Source organism: Lampetra fluviatilis, chromosome 11 (genome assembly GCF_964198595.1).
Source record: "Lampetra fluviatilis chromosome 11, kcLamFluv1.1, whole genome shotgun sequence".
NCBI lineage: Eukaryota > Metazoa > Chordata > Hyperoartia > Petromyzontiformes > Petromyzontidae > Lampetra > Lampetra fluviatilis.
Window position 1 is genome coordinate 5,338,073 of NC_136285.1, and position 22,509 is coordinate 5,360,581.

General features: G+C 43.1%; 1 protein-coding gene across 2 annotated transcripts in view; it reads right to left on the bottom strand.

The window, feature by feature from the left end:
- LOC144934741 (contactin-2-like) overlaps window positions 1-22,509 on the bottom strand; it is a 121,173-nt gene that overhangs the window by 72,568 nt on the left and 26,096 nt on the right. For both annotated transcript variants that reach the window (XM_078860834.1, XM_078860835.1), the window contains exon 2: window positions 4,208-4,331. In XM_078860834.1, coding sequence (XP_078716960.1) covers window positions 4,208-4,268 — 61 coding nt within the window. In that variant the 5' untranslated portion in view covers window positions 4,269-4,331. The remainder of the gene's footprint in view (window positions 1-4,207; window positions 4,332-22,509) is intronic.

A 22,509-nucleotide genomic window follows, 5' to 3' on the forward strand; every position in this document is an offset into this window, starting at 1 on the left:
TACAATTATCAATGTGGTAAAAATATTGATTTCTAAATGTAATATTTACAAATGCATTTTCTATCCTCACCTAAATATCCAAAGTCAACGTGGGTTTTACATTATGCATACAAGCTGTATATATGTAGCGAAATAACACTGTCATGATATAATTCTCAAGAACGGTTTCATTCAAATTAACTCGTCATTCATTGTATAAGTTGAGTGAATGCAGTTGACTTAATACATCACATTTTGCGTGACCACTAAGCTATTTATGCAAGCATAACATTTGCTTGGATCATAACGCGCATGGGAAATTGCTAAATAATAATTGCAGTGCTTTTCTTGCAAATTCCTTCTGAAAACAGTTGATACTGTGGGAAACTTTCTTGAATAGTCAAAAGTTAAATAATCTCTGAGCAATGGGAGGGAGAACCCATCCTCGATGGCTCAATGCCCCAAATAGTACGGAATTTACATATTCCCATGGTGGGAGCCAGTTTTTTCACCATTGACCTTCTATAAAGTGGCACATATGTTACCTAACCAGATGGATGATTGAATAATTCTACCCCTGCCCAATATATGTGATTGTCAATCGAGTGGTCTGCGAAGTGCGACCTGGCCGGATGACTCGCCAGGTAATACATAACCAAGTACATAAGATCAGCATGCCAGGAAATAAACTATATTACTGCATATTGGAGAGTGGGAACTGTATACGTTCCAATATATATTTTTATGAGCTGGAAAGTATAAAAGATGTTTTCCTTTTCGTTTCAACCAGTGAGGCCTTAGCAATGAACCACCACTGCTTAAGATGCACAACAAAAACGTGCTTTGTTTCTGCAAAGCAGAAAAAAACGCACTGTAAAAGCAGTTAGTTTATTAAAAAAAATAACGCTTGAAATAAATAGACCTGACACAGTTCCATTATGGCTCCACAATGGCCTCGCAGAAGACAAAGTGAAAAAAGCTTCAACTCCATTTAACGCACTGGCCTTGAAATAACACAAAGCAAAAGATATTCCTCGCTCTGTAAAATGCGACTGTGACGTCTGGCATCTCATCATAGCCAAACAGCTCCTTCTCTTTTATAGCCCAGCCTCGTTATTCCCCTTCACCATTTGCGGTTTTAACTGGTCAGCTGACACTGCCGCTAGAACACATGACTCACAGTTGGAATTATGCAAGTTCAAATCCCGGCAAAGGGGTCAAACTCAGCCTATCATCTCTCTGGAGTCAATAATAAAATCACCACCACTTTGTGTGACGTAAAGTGAGGCTACACTTATGTTAGACTGGCCCCCATAATAGGAATAGAGCACTTACACCAAAGGCTTGTGGCCGCAAACTGAGATTAGCATTGCCAGATAAACAACGTGACGTATTGTTGCTTGCTACACCGCCTTTGCACTGCTTCAAAGTGGGCCATTCCAGGGACATTTTGAACCAGCCCCGAACGGCTCAAGTTGTTTTCCACTATAAAACCCGAGCAGTGCCGCTGACACCACACACAGTGAATGCAAAATAAATATCAGTGTCATCCCACTGGCGTTGATCCCTCTGGCGTTGATCCCTCTGGTATTGATAAGATAAGAATTACTTCGTGGGTAGACAACAATCGGTGTCCTATGGATTGAGTCTCCACCACCATGGGATTGGTGAATTTCCACCATTGCATCAAGGCTTTAGAGTGCAGAAGAGCATCGCCCAAAGATCACTGGAGCATTGTGACAGTGATGTTTGTTATCATTCCATTATATTGCAGTGGACGGGTACACGCCGCTTGCACACATGTATTAGGATTTCGTTCCCAAGTTTCGTATTAATCTGAATATTCCAAACATTGGTAGTCCTAGACTACATTTCTAGAAACAAAATATGTTTCGGACTGATCTAAATATGACATCATAGGAAGGCACGTCACTTCGATGACATCACTTTCATACTTTTCCTGCCCAGTGTCATCACGTGACATCATCTTGACAAGAAGTGATAGATGTTGCTTTTGTTTAAGTTATCAAAATACAGAAATGTTTACATTGAGATTATTGTTTGACTAATGAAACTTGGTAAGTAAAAATTTTCAATTATTATTATTTACAATTATTTAAAATTAATTAAAGGGAATGCATAAAAAAATGTAAGTTTTTTTTTTTATTATACCAACTAAAATCAGAAAACATGAAACAAAACCCATCATAAAGGCCGCTGGTCAATCAGGAAATTATTTCATTCCAATTGTCACTACTCATGATGAGCAACTCTACAAGGTCGCACCGAATGACAGGCATCGCGATGAGAAACATGAAATACCATTTGAATAACAAATAGAAACCCAGTTTCCTGCATCGTTGTGTTATTTTATTTCCTCAATGCTCTGAAGAGATGGAGACCAAAGTTCAATGGGAAAAAAATAATCCAATGTTGTTCTTTTCCCCATTACACCACGATACAATTCTATTCTCGGAATGTTTCAATTGCTGATCTGTGGTTAAATAGATGTCACACGCATCTGTGTATACACACTCCTCCTATATTGTCCCCCATGTGGTTTCTTATTGTTGTGAAATTCTATTGAAATATATAAAAAAAATAACAACAGACAATGGCCCAGCAAAAACACAGAGGACTACACAGCACATCATGTGATATTTTAACAACACTGCATTTTATTTGTTAGCCGATGTAACGTGTAATTACAGAACAATAACATTACTTGACCCTGTGATAGTGTTACCACATAAAAGGAAAGATAGCAGTGAGAAATTATGACTGGTTTAGTTGTATTATTTAAATATGTATTCGAGTTAACATGCAAGGTGAATAGGGCTGTGATTAAAATGATTAAACAATAGGGTTAGAGTTTATATTTTAGAGGCAATGGAATGGCTCATGAACAGACTCATGTTAAACTACTGGCTATGCAGTTGATAAAAGCACAGATTAACAATACAATGAATATTGGGTCATCAGTTTCAAAAGTGGCTACTTTATGGGGAAGATTCCCTCCACCATAAGAATGTGGAATTTACACCACTGCCTTAGAGCCTCCAATATATACGAACATCAGGCAAGGTGGTTATATGATAGAAAAAATTATGATATGAAGTTTATAGTACTGGTTCTGGACTCTCACTGAAGATAAGCCCTGTCCAATGCTCATTTGAGTGAAGGGCAGGATTTAGTTTTAATAATGAAAAGCAAGTACTAAACTAGTGACCTAATACAATTAATTTCATGAAATACATGTTGGGAGGGGGCAGGCAGAGGGGGACCCCTACAGAGCAAGAATTTCATAAATGTGATTAAAAATTATAGTGGTCATGGATAGACTGGCTCCTACCACTGGAATGTGGACTTTCCACCAATTAATAAGGGCTGCCTATACAAATATTTGTCCTGCATTGGTCATTTGAGCAGGAACACCGTTTTACTTGTTGGCATGCACCATACATCAAAGTCACAAATCACCTCCATTTTAGTCCAACTTGATTTGAAATAATTTGAACATATACTTATTTCAAATTAATCACGCAGTGAGTGAGTTTACGAACCCGCGGCTCGCTCACTTGGGCAGAGGCTGTTCCTCCTATTAAGTGGAAAATTACAGCATTGGCACTGCATCTGGTCAGCATCGCCCCACTTACAGCAAAAATCCGCTAAGACGCGCCAGACTGCTTACCACCAATCCAGGAAATTATAAGCTGCCTATAACTCCAGATTCAAACAAATCACGGAGATGAGACTTGACCTGACAGCCTGCTGTGAAAATTCCCTGGCTTGGTTGGAAAGTTGGCATTGTGGTCTAGGATGTGGTCTAATAGACTAATTTCTTTGCTGTGCTCACTTTTTAAGTTGTTTTGTGCTTTTTGTTTTGGTGCCATTCGTTAATTTATTTATTCGTTTTTTTATTTTACTTGGTAGTAGGATTTTCATTTGCTTGGTAGTGGTTATATAATGGGATGTGGTCCTTATATATTTCACGTACAGCGTTATGGGATGTGTATTAGCATGAATGATATGCACCTCCAATTAGTAAGAATGGCTATGTACGGTGTGAAAGAAATACAACATTGTACATATACAATGAAAGTTATTATGAATGGAGTCAGGGGTGAAAACTAGGACTGGGTAGGCAGCAGTAGAAGGAGGGGGGCGGGGAGGGGGGTCAATGGCTGCGCTATCGCCCTGTCGAGGCGGAACGGAGGAAGGATTGTACCTGCGAGGCAGACGACTGCGAGTAGCGCCAACAGAAGCACGAGGCCCCGGGCTGCCCTCATCCCTCCTGACCTTCACAAGCCAACACCACTCGCTCTGCCAGTCCCAGTCGACAACAAAGGACACTGCAGAAAAGAAAACACATCATCGCCGTCAACATCACAAACATCGTCATCATAATTTAATAGCTATTTATTATGTGCCGGGTAAAGAATGTAGCAGCAGACAAAATAATTACATATACAAATACGTGAACTATACTTATAAAACTAGGCGAGAGCCCATTGATTTAAAAGGTCCCTTTTTCCAAGGGAACCCTAAGCAAGGTTACAACAGGAAGATTATGATTTCATATTCAATTCCTCTGGCATCAATTAAATGAGTACCACTTAGTGAGGTGTTAGCCGTCGTTGCCACCGCTGGCTCAGGTTAGCCAATTGAGACAAGTGCCGCCCCATACGTTCTTTTGAGCAGGAAGACCCTTGAACTTTAAGGCTTTTCAAATATGACATCGCATTGAAATACGGACAGATTTTTTTTGCCTTGAATGCAACGGAAACAGTCCCATCATTCCACTTTCTGAACAAAGAAATTACCCTGCACGGCGGTTCGCTCGTGTCTGGATGGCGAAGTTATTTTCCTCTAATGAGTCGCTGGGTAAAGCGACCCAGCTTTCCCCGCAGGGAAAGGCAGGCAGACAGACAGACAGACGCGTTTGTGCCTAGAGCCACCATGGCAACAATAACAACCGCACGCTTTGCGGAGGGAGATAAAAGGGGGTTTCATGAATTTAAAAGAAGCATTTGTCTTTGCCATGAGACCAATATCTTCAATCACTCAAACAAGATCTGACCAAGTGGTGCCGAGGGCAGAATTCTGCTCGTAAATGGGGAGAACGTGAGAGTAAACAGCAGCGTCGTTACCCAGGGGTCGATGGGTTTCAATGTGCGGGAAGCCAACAGAGGCTGTTCTTTAAACATTGGCCCTCGTTCTGGGAATGTCGAATTTTCACGACTCTCAGGGTGACTTTTGGAGATCAGTGGTACACTACGACCTATTTACGATGGAGGCGATCGGAATTCAATTTGTGATATACCTATGAGTACATGTCAGAATCTGAATATTTATTTATACTGGAGGAATCCGATGAGCTGTAAAGCTCTTTATCACTGCTGTAACAGTGGAGAGAGGTGGCACAGTGGCCAGTGCACTGCGTTACAAAACCCAGCAACTCGAGTTCAATTCCCACTCACAGCCAACATCAGTCACAAACACCGGTACTGGTCCTGGGCATCCCCTCAATTGGCTCAGCCTTAAATGAGTACCCAGTGACAAAGGTGGCCAGGTGTGGTGTAGACACCCACCACCTCCTTTGTGTTTCATACAGGCCTTCAAATAGATGCTCGCTAACAATACTTGCACCATGATGTACGGTAGATGTGTTTTGGTGAGCAGTTGCGGAGTGGTTAGCATGCAGCACAACAAAACAGCTTTGGCAATGGGGATTCAATTTGGAGTCAGAGCCAGACATCCATTTCACGCAGTATCATAACCTATACCGAGCCTCCCCAAGGTTGGCTCAGCCTTAAATGTGTTGGATGTGCAAAGATCAGCACTGGTGAGACACAGGGGGGCAGCTATGGTGCTGCTCACGCACCGTGCAGGCCTTAATTGGTGGCGATCACTAACAGCACTTGCCTCGTGAATTTAAACGGATACACAGACAGGCAAAGTGTTGTTCGTCAGCAACAACCGATGACAGAATGGATCAGAGCGGCATGGTGTGGTCAGTGTTTTTCAGCTTCATTTTTATTTATTTGGTATAGCCCTGTGAGCCATTCGGCTCTTGAAATCGGGTGCAACCGCAACAAACAAAAAACGAAAAACATGAACAAAAAAAAACATCTTAAAGTGACTATGTGAATATGTGCAAACAGAAAATCCAAGAAAATGACAGCAAAATATTGCAGAAAAAGCACTGTACACCAACGCTGTGTGCAAAAATCCCAGTGGGATGCAAGTCAAACAACAACAACAACAACCACAAGACAACTTAGATTAAGGCCATCAGTCTAACTCCGTACTACAACAAACAAACAAACATGGCCAAACCAAAAAACTTTTCGAAATCACCAAAATAAAGCCATAAAAGCAATGTAACAGTGATCATATGAACTATGACCGAATTTTCACAATAAACGACACAAACAACATGTACCACCAAACCCTGCAGCCATAACTGGCTGCATAAGTCACTCCACAACAGAGTATCAAAAATTTTCAATGCACCTTTAAGATCAGCACACTAAATCAAAACACAGATCACCACAGCTGGCCTCCTTTGCCTTCCAGTGCTGTTATTTGCTCACCACGCCCAACACTCGTTTAAGGCCGAGTCGACCGAGCGGAGATACTGGACCGGATCAGATATCACTCGCCAACTGACGTCAGCCACGGTTGGGAGTCAAACAGCGATCGCCAATTTCACAGCGCAAGTACGCCAACTGCTGCGCCACCACTCCTCCATATGCACAAACGCAGCATGCACGCATCGATTGGCAGTTGCAGTTAATTTGAGTACATGTTTCTGAAGGTTGCATACCAAAGCAATGTTGCTATTTCCACCCCTTCCTATAAAGGAGTGGTGTTGTTGCTATGGGAGGACATCCAAACAGTTTGAACTGAAAGATGTCAAAGGGCGAGGGAAAGTTACCAAAAGTATTTATTTTCCTGGATCATATAAAACACATCTTACCAGATGCTTGCCTCACCAGAAAAATAAACACCAAGTCTGGCATTTTTTTGTTTAATTATTTTACCAAAACACAAATGTCACTCCACAGAATCAATAACAAAGATCAAAGGCAAAACTGTCTCCTTGTTGAAATTAAAATGGTGTGGCACAGTGGTGAGCATTCCTTATTGCTATGGCAGGGTCAATAAAATAGTATCTAAGAGTATTTATTGTATAAATTCTATGGGGATGAATAGCCGAGATGATTACCAATTTGGAGTTTAACTTAAAACCTTTCAACGATGCCACCTGGCTTGATAATTAGGAGTATTATATACTGTATGAATAATTTATACATACAGTAGACATTACTTGTCTGAATCGAATGCCAAAGTAATTACTGCATAATTCTTTTTACCAGCAAGATGCAATTTAAAAAGACTTTGTTGAATTAAAATAAAATAATAATAATGTTAAGCTCTTGGTCAATCCACCGTTGGATGAAGGCCACCCATTTGGGGTTTGTTTGCCTGTAGCTTCACCACGCAGGTCACTGTAAATTGGTGAAATGTGTGGCCACGGGAACACGGCTAATTGTCAACCCGCCGCTAATTCTGTCTGTGGTTGGAAGTCGGAACGCGGGTTTAGCAGGTTCACAATGCGCAGGCAAAGCCGCTGAGACCCTTGGCTTAGTCCAAAATGGGCTGAGCAAATCTAAAAGAGGCCCATGTCAGGTACAAGTAAATGTACATAGATTTCTCGACACAATATTGAAAAGAATTGAGACCGGAAACGGTCATACAATGGTTTTCCGATAAGATGAATAATACATAATCATAACTCATGTACAAAGGATTTTCCAAACACCAGTTAACATAAATAATGTAAGCGTATGCAACGTACATAATTACTTATTCATCATCATCTTCTTGTACTGTAAACACTTTCTGTCACTATCAAAGTCTAATGAAGCAGAAAAGCATATCACTCCAAAATACATTTAACAAAAACAATTAAGAATTATGTAGGACATTAAAGCAACATAAACACTATGGTTATAGAAAAAGATAACTATTCTAAAACAAGGTTCACTGTTGTTGTAGCTCATCTCAAAGGACCATACCAACTTTATAGTGGTATGTCATATACAATTATCTTTATAGCATGTACTAGGCCATAAAGTCAGTCATCGTGTGCTAAAAGGAGCATTGAGGTGGTCCTCATCTGTTTCCATCTCAGAGCTCACGGTGGAAATTCCACATTCCTTCAGCAGTCGAGTTTATCCAAAGCACAACCACTGTTGACTTCCCTACAAAGTGGCAACCTTACGATTGTGAGCCTCTCCCTCTACCGCGGAGTCACCTGACCTGTAGTTAAACTTAAAAAAAGTATGTACGCTACTTACTTTTGTTTTGACATTTCCACCAATTATATAACAATCATACTTTCAACATGCTGGCAGAGTGTTTTGAGTAATCGTTCAAATGGCCTAAATATGCCTCCCCTCGATATCTTTCAAGACCCATCTTATTACGGCCCATAGATAATGCTTTTCAGCTCTGAAGTTGGCCTCTCCTCGGTTTTGTCAGACATTATATCACCAATTGCATCTCAATTGAGCCATCAGTCATGCCATGAAAGTCAGAAGCGTGTCATGTCATATCGTATCAGGGATAGGCTTTGGATTATGAGAACCAAAAACTTCTAAATTCACTCTAATGGATTTCCATCAAACACTATATGGTGTTCTTGTGTGCCATGCAAACTTCGTTCGTTCATTTCTCAATCCACTCTGCCTTGTGAACGCATCCAGGTGTACAGCACGATGTGTTGTCAACATTTGTTCTATCTCTTTGCTGAATAGTGCCAAAATTTGTGAAAATCCTATTTACTGTCATTGTTACGGAAAGTTGGCAATGAGCGGGCTGATACCATTGAATAATTGCAATAAATAATCAATAATGAGGACTGGAGTTTACCAAGATCCAAAACCAGTGGTTTTCGATTTGTGCTACAACATGGCAAATGTTGAATGTGTTGCTGTGTCCAACACACACACTTAGCTCTCTACAAGGTGGGTCACAAGTTACTACCCGATTCGAAAGTGGGATTTTGCATTAAATTATTTTGCTTACATTTGTGCAAGAAATAAAGTAGAAGCCTGTGAATTGGTGCAAGAATTTCAGCACAGAGACCATCAAAGCCGCCGAGAGTGATGGAAAATGCCGTTGAAAGAGCACGGATTTGCCAACGCATTTACAATATATTATTTTTAATGCGTAATTATATCGAATCGCCATGAATTCAATCATTTTCTATCATTTAGAGTTCGTGCTTTTATTTAATTCTTCAAAAGTTATAGGCAAAAGAAATCAGGTCGTTACTTACGGCCCACCCTCTATAACCTCGATGTCAAGACTGGATCACTCACAACAATAAAAAATGCTCACCCCACTTTATTTAACAAGTTCCAACAAAGCGGCAACGAAGAACGTTGCAACGTGACGCTGCGTTGCAATTGAAATTCACCACAAGTGCTTGTGGCAAACACGACTTTGGAAAACTCACCACACAGCAAATAGCCGATGCAAACGTACACCGTGTTGATGAATTATTTACAACTTCTGTGGCAGTCAGCATTTCAAGCTCGTAACATTTTTTTTTCAAACTCACTCGGCTGCCACACGCATACGAATTCATTCTTTTTTACAAAAGTGTATACTTTTGTACGTAACATATACAGTATATCCCTATTTATCCCTATTTAATTTATTAACATATCATAACCACAAACCCCAGAACATAGTCAATGCTCTTTGTGTAGTTGTAATTAGAGCTGGGCTTAGCCAAACTAATGTTAGCCACAGCAATGTAGAATGTACACACTCTGACAAAGGGCCAGTTTAAATTAACCCAAAAACCTCTTATGGATAATATTGATGGTGAAAGCCTTCGTGTTAAACTGGCCAGGTTGAAGTGTCATGCAGTGCTGTATTTATTAATTTAAATGTATTGTATGCTGCGTACTTGTGGTAAGTGTATTTGAAATAGGAGTTAAATCAGTCCATTTGTCAATCACTGGAAACGTTATGACAAGCCAGGTACCCGACCTGGCTGCATGAATGTTTGAGTTATCTCCTCGTACGAGTGGACTGACAAAATGTAAACTTTCTTGCCTGGTATACAGGAGGTCGTGGGTTCAATCCCGACCCTGACACCTGTACATTTGCATGTTCTCCACGTGGTCACGTGGATATTTCTCCGGATCCTTCGTTTTTTTCCCTGCCACATTTAGAAACGACATGTGTTTTGAGTACTGTATTTGACTGCTATACATTTCCACATGATAAGCCGCTTCATTAGGCTATCATTTATGGCCAGGTTGCTTCTGAAAAAGAGCTATGTAGCTCAGTGGGCCTTACCTGATGAAATCAAAATAGTTTATAGTTTAGTTTCGTGTTCCAGGTACCCCAGCTACCTCACACAGGCAAAATTCTCATTCAGGAAGCGAGCCAACATTCCAATACAACTTACCTGAAAAAGTGTCTTGAGACTCAGTGAGGCTTTCCTAAAAAAAAGGAGGCTACTGTTACAGCCACTTGGGAAGGTGCTTTCAGAGTCAATGTCACCATGTACTCCCATGCTCAAATAATTATTTAAGGCCTTTCCTGTGCTTGTGGTGCTAAACCACATTCCTATGTGTACTGAGTAGGAAAACCGCGAATGAATAGCCACGAAGTAAATTACATAAGAGACTAAGTTAACATCCGACCAACTTTCTAAATTAAAGTTGTGACCTTTGCCCACAGCACTGCCAAATTAATCATTACACCTGCATTTTTTAAATGAAAATGGTAATTACAAATGGCGTTCATTAGGCGAGTAAAAATCACTCGAGTTACTCTTTGGTTCTTTCGGTAAAGTCACGCAGAAATAAATTAAATTAAATAATATAATCTAGTTTGAACCACCTCTATGGGGAGGGTTTGCCGTGCTTGTCTGTTTCACACTTAACTTCTAATTTAGCAATCTTCGGAAGAACGTAATCAACCAGGCTATGCGTTAACTGCGTGCCATTCTCTCCTCCGGCTGCTATGGGCAGGAATTCCACACAACTCCCCCTCTGCTCCCCCCCCCTCTCTCTCTATGTAAGGGCTCGACACAGAGACGTTGTCTTTCTGTGTGCCTATGTTGTGTGTCTCTCTCTCTGCTTGTGTGTCTGTCTGTGTGTCTCCGTGTCTATGTTTTGTCTCTCTCTCTCAATTTTTACAATCTTTGGAAGAACGTGATCAACCAGGTGGGGTGTTGAATATTTTGTTGGCCGACTCTCTGTTGTATTGCATTATATTTCCAAGTTTACTATTTTTGTTTTCTCATTCCTTTGTACCTGATGATGGTTGCTTGTGTTGCAATCGAAACGTCGTATTCTATTATTATTTAATTTATTTCTACGTGACTTACCGAAAGAACCAAAGAGTAATTCCTGCAGTCACGAAAGCTTCGAATCTAGTACCACTCTAGTTGATAACATCATTAGTGTACAGTGTTACCACGCGTACGACCGTAGAGGTTGCATTGGATATATTAGAAATGCACAACTTTAAGGCACTCTATATTATAAGGATTTTATTACGTTAGATGATCCACCTACCATAATAAATAAATATACCTTCGCAAACCAACCGCAGTACTTTAATAGACGTAGTTACAATCGATAATAATTTAGCAATTGTGTCCTTTCACGTTCGTAGTTTTTTTCACTCCTGCATTTCATGTTCTACTCCAAGCCTTGTGCAATCGATCCCTCGTTCGCAGCGGTGCTTGAACTCCGGGTCACTGGGAATCAGGTTCGGCAATGCCAACGAGGCACACAGGCTGGTCGGTACCAACCGGTTTGCGAATTTGGAACGGGCCCAGAAATCGGTTCGGACACAGTCCACCGCACACCACCGACGTTAGTCGTGACCGTGCGTCAAACTCACATGAGCCAGATTTACTAAGAAGAAGAATTTCAACATGTAACGCACACAAGTGTTCGCTCACTCTCAAGGAGAGAGAGACAAGTTGAAAAGACAGCCATTCGTAGAGTTGGCATCAAATTACCCCATAAGCTCTGCCGTCCACTATATATGAAGGCATTCTTGGCCAATTGATGGAGTGTTTATATGTGTTTGGATACCCGAGCACTCCGATAAATCCCACGCATGCGAGGGGGAAACCTTTAATCCCATACTGACGGAACAGGTGGGAGCCGACATTGTTTTGTGCCACATTCTCGTGGCGAGGCAAAGCGTGGCTCCTCCTCGACATCCACGGGAAGGGAGTTTCACCGACCCGCCTCTCTCCACAGCGCTGGATTACAGGCGTTCCGCCACACGAACCACCGCGTCGCCGCGCTCTCCCGTTACGACTGCACGGCGTCTGTGCGCATGGGCCTCTAGTGGAATTAAGCTGCTGACACGATCATTGCACCCTTTAGTTTTAAATGAAGGTCTGTGTTTTTAGTGTAATTTTTACCTATCAATCTGGTTACACACTGAAATCGGAATAATAACACTGGATTACCCATATCTGTAATGACAATATAATGATAGTAATACACTATTTGCAACTAATTATTTTCACAACACTAATCACTTTTACCAGGTCTACCGATTGAAAGAAACTCACTGTTGTAATGGGCTGTTTTCCCAGTAAAGCAAAGACAAGTGGCTGACTGATAGCAACTACCACACATGATCACATTCCATATAACTGGTAAAACGAATTATTTCGTGTGTTTTCGGGTACTGAAACGTTCCTGAATAAGCTCCCAAACCACATGGATGTGGAGCGAAACGTTGGACACCATGCTGAACACCAACCCGCGGTAGAATCTGAAAACCCATCGGACTGCAACCGCGAAAACCTCTGCAGGAATAAATAGTATGGCGAGAACAGTAATGGCCCTGCGCTTACACAATTATGGGTATTCTAACGGTGTCAAGATTTCCCTGTGCAATTATTCTCAACGTATCTCCACGGAAGTCAAATAGAGGACGCTGAAGGAAATGTAATTGATGCTGTAAAACCAGCAAGCGACTGCAATGCGTCAAGCTGGTGAGAGAGAGAGAGGGGGGCGGGCGGGTGGGAAGAGTTGGTAGTGGGGGGGGAAACAGCACGGCGGAAGATCTTGACAATTTGCGCAGAGCTCGTTCGTCCAATAAACGACGCTGTCGAGGCAACCGACATCTGCTGCTTACCCGTCACTTGCCGTCGCACGTAGCGAAATTAAATCCGGAAACTCCGCGCCCCGCAAAGGATTGCGTTATAAAATCGATTTGGAGCAGACGCAGGCGAGCTGCACTTCTACTTCAATCAATGAGCGCTGGCTGTTTTGATGACGCCACTGGCAATTAGCGTCACGATTTTTCAAGAGATGAGGAGCAAACCGCATTCGAGAAAGTTAAGTTCTGTTTCATGGCTCATGAGAGATTCACGTGCGAGTATTTCGCTGGCTCATTTGTGTACGCAGGCGTATGAAAACTATAGATGCTTTCCCTTGTCATTTATTTTCAGGTAATTTGTAAATATTTCAAAGTATAACGATATTAGGCAACCTTTATTTATCTGCTACGATATCACTGAGGTTAAGGGACTTTTCTCAGGCCGCGTCTCAATGACGTTGTTTGGCAATGTTTTGCACGTGGGGAGAAATTTAAGTGGCCGGAAGAAAGCCCACACATGCAGGTCACATACCCACTTGCTGTACTACCGTCTACTGGCCAGTAGGGAGAGCCTTGCAAACACAATAATCTATGGATGATCCCGATTTAAAGCTTTCGTGACTGCAGGGATTCATCTTCTTGGTTCTTTCGGTAAAGTCACGTAGAAGGGAAATAATAGAATAATAAACATAAAACATAATAAAATAATTCTCACGACGTTTCGGCCACAACACAAGGACGGCTGCTTGCGTTGTGGCCGAAACGTCGTGAGAATGATTTGATTGTTAAATTTTTATTATTTTATTATTTCCCTTCTACGTGACTTTACCCAAAACGTCGTGAGAATTATTTTATAATGTTTTATTTTTATTATTTTATTATTTCCCTTCTACGTGACTTTACCGAAAGAACCAAGAATATGGATGATCCATCAACCCCCCCATCTGCAAAGCATCGAGCTCGAGGCATGCGCCACAATGTCCAGCCATTACGGATTAGCTCCTAAAATTAGAATGCCATGAGCGTTAAAAATTTGTTTTAAAGCATCTTCCACTTTCATTTGGCACCATATGACAGCCCATTTAAAAGCAAACGAGGGTAGAGTGGTTGGTGCTTTGAACTATGAACACAGCAATCAAAGTTAGATTATCAGCCAGAGCTGTTATCTGCACCTCGTCCAGCCTGAAACCCCTCTTCACAAACCATCACAGACGAGTGGTGAAGTATGTCCGTAGAACCCCTCCTCCCCATGACCGACACGGTGTCGGAAGGCCATAATAGTCGAGCAGTGGACAACCATATAAAAACAAAGCAAAATCACGTATCCCAAGTCACTAACATTGACTTGAAATATTTCACGACCAAAAGTGTAACGATAATAATAGGTTACAAAAACATTTTTTTTTACTTTGAAGTCCTTTCTGGTAAACCAAAAAACAACTCATTATATCCATGCAGCATTTGTATCAACAAATGTCTATGAATAAGTATTGCATCACGGCCTACACAGGTGTTAACATTTTTGTGAGCGAGTGGCTCAATCGGCAGCTGTCGGCCCAACACAGTTTTATAAATCAGCTTAAAAAAACCACGCCAACATCCGCACTCTTCACAACTTTGCACAGCTGTCAAAATGTCAAGAGTCGGCAAGCATACCTCCACGCCAGTTAAAGTTGCGGAAACCTCCTCCGGGCAACTTGGATTAGAATGCGTGATTTTATTGCTGTTGTTGTCATTTCACTTTTCACATTTCCGCAAAAGAAGCACATTCATTTCAATTGCGCAGTGCGGCACTTGGCCGTCGGTGGAATTTCCAGCGGGGAATTTGGATTGTGGACCCGATGTTTGGCTTTTAACCATTCGCAAGAGCTGGTGTCAGGGCCAGTGCATGATTACAGTGATGGAACTTGTGACCATCTATTTTTATAACCTCCAGTAATATCTGAGTGTTGGAGTGAGATGCCATGCTCCAAGTGGGGTTGGGTGTTGCTCACCTCCGTTGGCAGTCGTGAGCAAGCAGTCATACATTTCACTTTGCGAAGGTGGGGGACAGGTCTCTTAACAAAACAACCACTATTTGCGTACTGTATAGCGTGGTCCTGATTGTGGTGACACTGGAGGGATGTTAGAATGAGTTCACAACTCAATAAAAAATTTCGCTCCAGACCTTTCCAAATGAGATACACCCACCCTGCGAATTCATCCCTGTGCCACATATGCTGTAAAAGGTGAAATTAAAAAAAATGGTGCAGTCCTGGCGATTTCTTGCTCATGTCACTGATGGCGGAAAACGGCCTCCACTCAGCGGAGCTTGAGAGGGTACTTGGCCTATTCTTCCACGAAGGCCAGACGTCTTGTAAGAGGTGCGAGTAATAATAATAATAGTTCAATTTGTAACGCGCGCAAATTTGCAGACGTAGTGGCCGCAACTCAGAGGCGCGGAGCCAAGCTCAGAGTCGCTCGAAAGCATGATTGTAGAGGTGAGTTTTTAAGTCTCTCTTGAAGGAGGCGATTGAGGTGATGCTGCGAATGTGCAGAGGGATATCGTTCCTACACTTTACCCCATAACTGACAACCTGCTGATTTCCTGCAGTAATTGTGGTGTAACCATTTGTACTGCTCGGTGGACAGAGGCAGGGAGAGGTGGATTTAAGAAACCTGCAACTGCCACACTGAGTACAGTAAATCGAACCGGCGACCGTTGGATTGCAATTCCATTGTGCTAACCATAACACCAAATATATTGTACTCCCCCCAACATCCAAGAAAAGCATCAATGTTTCTCAAGACTCAGGTACTGCTTTGCCACGTGAGTCCAATTTCTCTTGGAGTAATTGTACAGGTGGGAGGGAAATTCACGCGCACACAAAATACAACGAGCAATACAACGAGCAATACAACGGTGCACACATCGCCTGTCAGAAACACACACCTGCCATAATGCCTGTTGCAGGCACATTCACTGACAAGCAGGAAGTGTTGTTTCACCATAGCTGTCATTCCTGCTTGAACCACTTACGCCGCCTAAAAGCCCAAGCCAAACACTCTCATACTAATTAGATGGGATCGAATAGGCGAGGTCTTCACGAGGTAGTCTGTAAATGGAAGTAGACATGTTAATATGGATCGTTGACATGCTATTTTTCCTCCTTCCAGACTGTCCAGTAGACAGTAGGATATTGTAAAAACAAAAGTCCTGAGACTTTGACGTGTCCCTATGTCAAACGACTATCAACTACTTTCCCGTGCCATTATAGCATTGATCGGTATTGTTGACATTTGGCAAATGTGAATCATGTATTTGCCAAGAATAAAATGGCCTTGATTTTTGTTGTACAGTATATATAAAATATTTGCATAACGTTTGAGCTGCCTAACAGGTATTCAAACTTGGTGCTTGTCAATTTTCAAATTTGGTTCTTGTGAATTTTAACGTCAATGTATGCTAAATAATATCCACGATTTTCAACAGTCACCTCTGTCGTTTGTAACATACGAGGCTTTACGTCTTCCCGTTTCAGAATTTACAACTGCACTTGAAAGGCTGGAGAATTGATGCTAAGGAGCGTGTGATTAACGCCGTGTTTTACGCAGCATAAAGTTTGAGTTATGAGTTTATAGTAAGTGAAAATGGCGGTGGACATGCCAGCCGGTGAACAGTTGGTGTGCAATTTGTTTGTATTGTTTTTTTATGGATAAAGTTAAATAAACATGCAGACACGTGTGCATTTAGGAGAGACGAAATTAATTATACATCTGCAAACGAATGTTGAGCACCTTTTAAGAAGAGGCACACAAGGGCAAACATTTTTTTGAGCACGGGGCTACATTCCTTGTATACTTACAGCACACTAATCATTACCATGGCTATAAGCTATTGTGCCCCCTGGCTACAATCATAATGCTCTTAAGAAGCTCAGTACATTTTAATGGATAAAGCAATTATGTAGCGGACGGCATAGCCACAAGAGAGCCTCAAAATCATCTCGGGTTGCACAATGGACTCACAACCGAGAAATCAATGGGTTCAATTCCAGGCCAAAATCTCAGGCAAGAATCTCGAGCTCACATTGTAAAGTGCAACTTGCCATGAGGTCATCGTCGACTCGTAGGGTCTCCCTCATTGGTGGCCTTGATCGAATGGTAAGAATTGCACATTCCAATAGCAGGGGTTAGTATGTGCACAGGAAAGCAACTGCCGACATTCCACATATTGATACTAAGGTGCTAACCTCAAAACGAGGCAGTGGTTCTTAACCTTTACTGCAGCCTTGCACCCCTTTGGTTCTCAATCGTAAATGTAAAATGTTTATAAATACATAGGCTTGATGAAACAAAGTAGTTGTACTTACGTGCCCGTGCTTAATTTGTGTTTTGATGATTTACCTTCTATGAAAATCTGGCCATAACTTCCAATTGACCAGAGTCGAGCGTTCTCTAAACACCGTGTGTTGATTGAAGCACACATTCTCTGACAGACCACACCGATGGTGGTCGTGGCAGTGGAATCTGAAAAGTTATTATAAATGAGTGGATGTCATATCAGAAAAATGAACAACATCTGGGTGACATTAAACAGGGGCAAATAATAGAAGTGGGCTCCCACCAGGTTTAAAACAAATAACACTGGGTTGGTGAGTTTTTCCAGCAAAGGGGCACTGGAAACGATATTACTCAGTCCCCTTCGATGGACGATGGGTGTGGCTACTGCAGCAAGATCTGTTATGCGGCGTTTAACGGAGAGCCATTTAATAGTTTGGCACACGGTCAATATGCAACAAAAAGTGCTAAACTGCACTCTCATGCGCTAAAATACGACATGGCAACATTGCAGCTTTGCCCGCCACCCTAGATGCATTGTGCTTATAATTTCAAGTCTTTGATTATAAAAGGTCGACACGGTCTTGAGAAAGAAATGCATTTGACAAAAGCGTGGCTTGAGAGCACTCGACCTAATGGGTGGTGCCCAAGGCTGTTAGCCTCACGGGAGATATATAATGTGTTTGGGCTTGGCTTTCACTTGGTTCTGTATGGATCAGCCTCAGAAATATTCCATTCTCTTTCATCTGCTGCCATCCTCGAGGTAGATTCCAAGTGTCTATGGCACACACTAGGGTGGTGATCGCATCCTGTTTACAAACATCAACCACTTGTAAAATTCGACATTCCAAGCACATCCACAGGATGGCGACCGTTTTACTTGTGACAAATCAGTTGGCATGTTACGAATCTCGGCGGCGGCGACGATGGGCTGGTTTCACCGCCCCCCCCCCCCGGACGGGGATTTGCAACTCGCAACATTCAAACTGTGAGGCTGACATCCATGGTGGGTGAACTAAGAACTTTCAATGGCCGGAATTTCCACACAGGTGCAGACGGTGGGCGATCGCGGATGGAAGCACGTGAGCTTGCCCGCAGTGCCACTCTGCGCAGTGGGGCGGCCGCTGCCACGGATGCGAGCGGCCATTTGGAACACGACACTTATTCGGCCGATGGAAATTATCCAACTTTGGGCGATTTTAACAGGGTACCAATTATTTTTTTTCATCAGGAATAAATGTACTCAGACTTTTTAAAAAACACTGTTACTCAATGAGCTCGTCCGGTTATAGAGGTGGTTAATGAATTCACGAATGTGACGATTAACCCGCTCACATTTTCACGATCAGTGAATGAAGAAGCTGCCACTTTCTGACACATTGCTTAGACCTCAGACGTTAAAATCCCCCCAAAAATGCCTGCAAAATGCTGCACGGGAGCAAGCGAAATTTGCACCTTGCAGGAGGAAACACGCTTCTTGCTGCAAACACAGCAGGCATATGCGCAGTTGTTACAGGGTATTCTTTTTTGTTTACTAAAAGTTTGCTCCATTCCAGCGAGTTGAGGTGCACGTCTTCTAATTATAAATGAGGCATGAGGGGTGCGATTCCTCCACCCCGACACTCCGTATTAAATCCCTTCACTTCTTTCATCCGTCCCTTCTCGCGAGACACATTTCTGGTTAAAGATGCCAACCGTTTGTGGCTTTATGTCAAAATAATGGTCCCTGCAAGGGATAATGACTACGCAGAGCAGCCCCAGCAAAACAAGGCCCCGCGTGGAAAGTATAGGCTGGCAACGACCAATATTAAGGGTCCACCAACCAGGCAATGCGTGTTGTGCAGTGCAAACCTTCCACGCGTCTCAATGTCAATCGGGTTACGCTTCTTGTATTTGAAAGCTTCCGCTGTAATACTCCGTGCATGTGCGACGAGGACCAACGGATGAGAGAGTCGATAAGTAAGTGGGTCAATTCTCAACCATCAGTCACGGGCAGTACGATTCATCAGGGGAGGCGGGCGGTTGCAAGGAGGCCTTGCAGCTTCAACGAATAGCCACAGATGACTGACACCCCCCCCGCCTGCCCCCCCCTCCACTATCCCCCCACACCCCCCGCTCACCCCCCCCCGCTCCCCTCACACCCCCCCCGCTCCCCTCACACCCCACCGCTCCCCCCACACCCTCCCCCCCACGCTCCCCTCACACCCCCCCGCTCCTCCCCACCCAGGAGGGAATGAACGGGAAATATTTAACGGGACAGCAAGCGAGACCCACTCAGTGCGTCGGGCAGACATAGGCCAACACCCACGCAGATATCCGTGATGCGATAGCTGCCTCGTTCCATTCGAATCTCCCGATAGCGAGGTGGCTCGTTTTGCATTTAGGTTGGAACATTCGAAGCAAGTGCACACAGATGACTGAATGCTGTAGTGGGAGATTGGAAGGACGCGAGTTCAATCAGGGTGGAGTGTCCGCACCGCCCATCGTCCCCCCCACCTCCCCACTTTGTGGGAAGTAAGCGACGGTTGGAATATTACCGGTGTGACTGACCGGTGCCATGGGAATGTGGAATTTCCACTGAGTGAAGGGCCACCAATGGCCGTGAGCAACCACCCCGTGTTTGTACGTGCCGTGGAGACACTTTGCTTTGACTCCAAATTCACCGCACGATTTTCTTTGCCCCAAGCATCACAGACAGGATCTCCAGAAAAAGTCCAAACACTCAGTTGAGGCTAACCTCGGTAAAGGATTATTATTATAGACTGCATGGACTAAACAGTTGCATACCTTTAGCATTGCAATCGTGGCAATTAAATGGTGGACCGGCAAAGTGTGCCATCTCCTGTAAAGTGAACGTTAAAGACCCTGTTATATTTTCACAAGAGCAGGTTATCGCGTGCTCACGATCCAAAATGTGAGCATTACCAATGAATAAACTTCACGGAAATAACAATGGTCTCTGCATGAATAAAGTGTCCGAGAAGGATCTATTCCATCAAACAAAATGTATCAACGTTCAAGTCCATCAAAACACATCAGACTGCTGGACCCATGTTTCCTAGGGGCATGTGTATAGGCAAGACAATCCCTGGACAGGTTTCAACTTCTACGAGTCTCATCAGCAGGGTGTGACGCATTTAACAATGCTGCCAAGCTGTCTGGTGTTATATGCAAGGCGGCACTTGATTAGTTTCTACGGTCCGTTATGCATTCCTCGCAAGAGATATGCGCCTCAATCGACTCGCTCTTAGATAAATGTATACCGAGTTACTAATAAACAGGCACGCTGTATGCTGTTGCATGTGTACATATACAAAATATATGTACGTACATAAAAAAAACTGGCCGAATTATATACTGGATGTGAACCATGAATTAAATTGAACATCGTTGACGTTAAAAGGAATTGCACTAACATGCAAGTGCAGTCACTTTGTATAAGACAACATATGTGTAATGGGTTCAACTGAGTCGCAGATGTAGACTTGGAGGCAACACATTTAATCAGTTCCAACACACGGGGTAACTTTCCCCTTAACAGAATAACAACCTACGGTGGTGACCACCAGGCTAACTACACTAGTTACTACACTAGTTACCACCACCAGGATAGCTACACTAGTTACAATGTAACTGCTACTACGGACCGACACCAAACAGCTTCGGCCTGGGTCCGTGTGTTGGAGACTCATTGAACAGAGAACGTTGACAAAGGTTTCTTCCAGGATGAACAACAACCCTGGTTCCTCTCGGGACCCGGCTCATATTCTCTGCGGCGTGGCTGGCTCCGCCCTTGGCCACATCCACCTTCCAGAATCATCGGGAAGGATCTGGGTCCCAATCACGTGACCACCCCTAGCCCCCTCCTGGGGCCCCTTTGTAGACTTAACTGGTCACGTATCCTCCCGTATAAACCAGAGTGCCATGGCCGAACATAACCCTACCCTTCGGCCGGCACCCACACACCCTGTCCTGTAGGGTCGGCACTGCACGCAAAGCGTGGTGCCATCTCGCGCTTTGCAAGTGCCTAATTCAATCATTCAGACTTAAAAAACATGTTGTCTATTACTGCTCATTTTGGAATCCTCTGTGAAACTGATGAACCACAGGAGGCTGTAAGGCCTAGGGGCAGCACAAAACTGGGAGAAACAATACCCTAATCCAAGATTTTGTCAAGCACTTTTCTTCTGTGCAATGCGCCTAGCACACTGCTCCGCTATAAGGCAGGGCCTTTGCCCAAAACATCACCTATTCCACAGTGCCAGAATGTGCCGAGTTTCTTTTGCGAATTTGCACCACTGCAAACGCAGTATCACACAATATCACACTATATTATATCACGGTTCTTTCAATTACATTGCAGCTTTGCGTTTCATGCGAAGTCGGGCTTTAGGGTCTGCCCTGCAACAACAAGCAATGGGGTTTGGTGCTCATTTCAATTGACAGCACTGACCCAGTCGTGGACATTACATATTTATGTGGCTTGGATCAGTCTATTCAAAATGAAACCACCTCTGACTTTCCATAAAGTGGAACTGATTTTATTTCACCCTGGAAGAAAATTAAGATCAGATCATCATTAGTCGTCATCATTGTAATCAAGATCAAACTTTGTATGAATTTATCCCAAGTCATCAGCGGACATTATGTGGAGAGACCGGTCGGTCCCTTTAATAAGAAAGTAGAAGAAGTAGTTTCACTGTTGGCTCAAGCCCAGCAGTGGATATTTGGGCATCACCCAACACTCATTTGGGCAAGCGGACAGCTGACTTTTTTACATAGCGAGAGTGGTTTTTCCACTCGCAACACTTCTCATTTCTGATTAACAGCCCTGAGCCAGTTCGGGAAATTACACATTCCTATGGGAGGGGTTAGGCAATGTCATAGCACAACCACTGTTGACGTCCCATAAGGTGCTACTCGTTTACATAACGAAGGGGGATGAAGGTTGTGGGTCGAGTTTGACTTGGATTTTGGCTCAACTTCCAATTGGGAGCCGTGCACTCTAACCACAGTACCACTTAGCTGGCTGTGTGCTAACGT